Genomic DNA, 4,480 nt, shown 5'->3' on the forward strand with positions numbered 1-4,480 from the left:
GAGGACAAAAAATTCATTAAAATAGGTAGTTGGACGAGAGAGAAAGAAAAAATGTAATTTAGTAAGAAAAAGTATAAAGTTAGGTAAAATAATGGACCAATCGATATTTAATGAATAAAATGAGTGTAATGGGAGAAAGTAGTGGATGTGATTGATTTTTATATTATTAAATTCTTAATATTTTTGGTAAGTTTAAAATGTATAGAATTGAATGAGACATCCAAAAAAGGAAATTTATAGAAATGAATGAGACAGAGGGAGTAGAATTTAACGAGACATAAGGAGTATAATCTTAAAAATATATAGTACAAATTCTGAATTCTACAAGTAATATATTAAAATTAAAATTTATAATATATAATGATAAAATAAATCGTAATGCATTATAAAAATATAATACTAGAAATATAAGATTCGAATCCCAATAATGATAAATTAAAATTATATTTTACAAAATATATAATGATAAAAACAAACATAAGACAGTTTACCAATATAATAATTTTATTAGAAGATTAAAAAAATCCAAAAGAGACAATAAACAGTTTCCGATTCCCAATGCTTCCCAGTCCTCCATAGTCAGAAACACAACCATAACGTCCACGTCTGCTACTACATATAACGTTGTTGATCTATTCTTACATACATATATATATATATATAGGCGCAGAGGATATTACTGGAGATTGGGGAGTATAGAAATGGAATCAGTAGCAGAAGCAACATCAGGGGCAATAGGAGCTTTGGTTAGCACAACCATATTGTACCCATTAGACACTTGTAAAACTAAATATCAAGCTGAAGTTAGAGGACCCAATCCTAAATATAGGTACCCCTTTATCATATTCTTCATCAATTCTTGCTAAAAATCGTATCTTTATATGTTTGTATGTTTTTGTTACTGCTTTTTTAAGGTTAATGATATATGGGTTCGATTGTTTCTTGAATTTTGGTAAATATTTGTTGGGTATTAGTTGCTTTTTGATATATTGGGTTGCTTGATTTTTTTTGTTATGTGATCATTTTAGTCTTAAGATGTTTTCACAGTGGAAACATTGCAGAGATTGTAATTTAGTGTTATGTGAACTTTGAATTAGAATAACTTTGCGAGAAGGTGTGTTAAATAGTTTGTTGGTTTTTGTAAGTGGCAATTGTAATGATTTTACATTTTGCAGGTGATAGCTACTATGTATGAATGTGTTTGTAATAAGTTTGCAAAAAAATTTATAAGCAATTCAATTGGAACTATGTTCGTTAAATATGCACTCAAGCTCCCAAAGTACGATCTTTGGAGTTTTGACTTATGAGTGATTTTTCACCATGCGGCTTTTCTTTAACTCTACATATACATTTTCAATTTTTGCCAATCTTAATTGTACATTTCTAATTTGAGTATAAATTATATCATGTAGATAATGCATTACAGTTACATTACTGATTAAGAAACAATTGAAGTGTTGGATTTTCATTTTATACCATCTTTCTAAGATGCCTCTCTGTGCACAAAGCCCATCTTTATTGTCAAATTGCCTCTATTTTCCGAGCTTATATTTTGAACCGGAGTATTTGTTATGTAAACATTTCTGGATATCAGTGATGTTGGGTGTTATCACTTGTTTGATTTTTTTGAGCGGTGGTGCTTGATGTAGTGAAAATGTTTGATGTATTGACATTTTTATTTGCTGTTCCTATTGTACTTTGTGACTTTATGTTAACTTCTGGACTTTCTAGAATGCTGTGGGTTCAATTAGTTTGTACATAAAGCTTACCTATTTGTGTTTGGATTATATACAAGCAGATTATGGCTCACTTGATTTGTGTTTGGACTGGCTAAGGAAATTTTATCGTGTCGCGATTTATGCAGGAATCTTTCTGATGTTTTCTTTGAGGCAATTTCTAAAGGCCAGATTCTTTCTTTGTACCAAGGTCTTGGGACAAAAAACTTGCAGTCTTTTATTTCGCAGTTTATATACTTCTATGGATACAGCTTCTTTAAGAGGCTGTACCTCGCGAAAACTGGATTTAAATCTGTTGGAACGAAAGCTAATTTGATTGTTGCTGCTGCTGCTGGAGCTTGTACTGTCGTTATAACCCAGGTTTGTTTAATAAAATGAAAAATTAATCGATTTCTTTTATTCCATGAGATCTTTGCAAGGCATCTCTTTACTTGTTTTATGGAGCTAGAAAGTACTGCTTATGAATACTTTTAACCTGAATGCATTATTTCAGCCTCTTGATACAGCATCATCCAGGATGCAGACATGTGCGTTTGGAAAGTCAAAAGGCCTTTGGAAGACTCTCGCAGAGGGAACTTGGAAAGAGGCATTTGATGGTTTAGGCATATCTCTTCTTTTAACAGCAAATCCTTCCATTCAGGTACGTGCTCTTGCTTTTTTTATGATTTTCTAAAATCGTTCTGAGTCTGTTCTAGCCGTTAGTTTGAAACTTTGTTAAGTTGTTGTTTAATGTCTGTCTGTTGCTGTCACACTACCTTTCTAGGTAGTTTAGCTGATGTTAAGCTCTAGTGTCCTGTTTGTCCCCTCCTATAATTGGAGGTATCTTTTATTTAATGAATTGGCTCTTCAAAAAAAACCTTTGGGTAAAGAGAAAACTATGCTCTTAGCCAGAATTCTACGTCTTATGCAGTACACTGTGTTTGATCAATTGAAACTGAGAGCACTTAAAGGACAGCAGAGCCCCAACCAAGGTATAGAACAATCTCAGCAAGCTCTTTCTGCATTTTCTGCTTTTGTGTTGGGTGCTGTCTCAAAATGTGTTGCGACTTGCTTGACGTACCCGGCTATCAGGTCATAGTTGCCTTTCTCCGCCTTTTTCTTTTAAAGACATTTATTTATCCAATATTCAGTCATTTCTAGAATATCTTAATCAATTTTACCTTTTTTTAAACTTAGTTTTCGTAGTTTTCTATACATATTTTACCAAATAAATGTAAATCGTCCTTTCTATTGTAATGAAAAACTCATTATCTGATAATCAAATTTATGTAACTTGAACAGATGTAAGGTTGTGATACAATCTGCTGAATCGAATGAAGAAGAAAAAAATGAGGCTAAAGTGAAATCCAAGAAAACATTCTTTAGTGCACTTATTACCATATGGAAAACGGAAGGCCTACTAGGATTTTTTAAAGGCCTGGATGCCCAGATCCTGAAGACCGTGCTAAGCTCCGCATTGCTCCTAATGATTAAGGAGAAGATAACGAAGACCACGTGGGTCCTGCTATTAGCAATCCGGAGGACTTTGTTCTTAACCAGGACTAAGTTGAAGAGCTTGTAGGAAGTAATGTGCAAGTATTGCTCATGGATAGCCTACCAATAGTTTCACGTCGGGGAGTTACTTTGTGTGACGAATGTCAGATATTACGTGGAGGCTGGTAAAAGATATTCTTTGTATCAATTATAAACTCTTCGCCATTTATGTTCTTTTCCCTTCCCTTGCCTGTGTTGATTTTATTCTATCCTCCCTGATGTTGAAGTTTTCATGGGTCTTTAATAAATGCCATAAATCTGTGCCTTGGCTGGTTCTGTAATCCTTTTCAAGCTCTAGCTTTAACTCAGTTTAAGGTTTATATATGCTTATGACTTGTGATTTATTTATTGTTTTTGTTTCGGACAAATTTGATAATTAGTGAATCAACAGAAGAGGGCTTAAGTGAAAAAAAAAACAAAAGAGGCCTTACGAGAAATTGAATCTATAGGAGGCAATAGTAGTAGTAACTTGTAAACTCAAGACAATATCAGATGTATAAAAGCGTAATTTATCATCACGGCAAAAGGTGAAGTTGTGCATGAATCTACTAGCTGTGGCCTGTGGCATACGGTTTGGGATCGGGACATGATTACAGCAATAGCTGTAATCTAATATGCTCCAATAAGGTAGTAAATTCCTATGACGATGCATAGCATTGATTGAATTGGACGTTATCAGGAACAGAAGAACCAGTAGCAAAATTCCCAGTTGGTTTTCCTGTGGTCAAGATGACAACGATCCAGTCCTCATCTGAGCCGATCCCTATTCCAGTGTATTTAGTATGACTGAGAGAAGCAGCATACTGAGTCTGTGTGTAGTTGGAGAGCACGATATCCTGAACAAGGTTGGGAACACAAGCAGGCAAAATGGTGCCATCCCTTGTAGTGGTGACATTCAACTTGCACTTGTTCAGAAGATCTGGGAAATCTGAAAATTGACGCTCAGTTCCAGGTACTGTGTTGGCTCCAGTGGTGTTTGTACAAGGTTGATCCTTGAGCTGCTCTGCAATTTCCTCTGCAAGGCACTCGGCTTTGTCATTGTCGGTTAATGTTGGCAACTTAAAGGTGGCCCTAAAATTGTTGATACCTCGTAGAAGACTTTCTTCCTCATCTGAATAAAACAGTAACAATTATCATTTGAATGAAAACAGTGAAGAAACATCAAAACCAATCACATTATGAACAGTGGTCGGGAGACCCAAAAGGTTTCA

The 4,480-nt window shown here is 34.5% G+C and overlaps 1 protein-coding gene across 1 annotated transcript; it reads left to right on the forward strand.

Annotated features, from left to right (window-relative positions):
• Positions 1–555: 555 nt before the first annotated feature.
• LOC141684783 (peroxisomal adenine nucleotide carrier 1-like) lies at positions 556–3,617 on the forward strand. Its single transcript, XM_074489903.1, has 5 exons — positions 556–829; positions 1,865–2,096; positions 2,230–2,376; positions 2,647–2,807; positions 3,018–3,617. The coding sequence occupies exons 1-5, from the start codon at positions 702–704 to the stop codon at positions 3,295–3,297; spliced, it is 948 nt and encodes a 315-aa protein (XP_074346004.1). The 5' UTR covers positions 556–701; the 3' UTR covers positions 3,298–3,617.
• The last annotated feature ends 863 nt before the right edge of the window (positions 3,618–4,480 follow it).

This window comes from Apium graveolens, chromosome 9 (assembly GCF_009905375.1).
Source record: "Apium graveolens cultivar Ventura chromosome 9, ASM990537v1, whole genome shotgun sequence".
Classification (NCBI taxonomy): domain Eukaryota; kingdom Viridiplantae; phylum Streptophyta; class Magnoliopsida; order Apiales; family Apiaceae; genus Apium; species Apium graveolens.

What these genes read in the sequence shown, in the direction of transcription:
- LOC141684783 (XM_074489903.1), top strand. Translation starts at nt 702, where the DNA reads ATGGAATCAGTAGCAGAAGCAACATCAGGGGCAATAGGAGCTTTGGTT. An exon ending in GTACTGTCGTTATAACCCAG is followed by an intron (nt 2,097 to 2,229) that starts GTTTGTTTAATA and finishes GCATTATTTCAG; the next exon opens with CCTCTTGATACAGCATCATC. An exon ending in TTGACGTACCCGGCTATCAG is followed by an intron (nt 2,808 to 3,017) that starts GTCATAGTTGCC and finishes TAACTTGAACAG; the next exon opens with ATGTAAGGTTGTGATACAAT.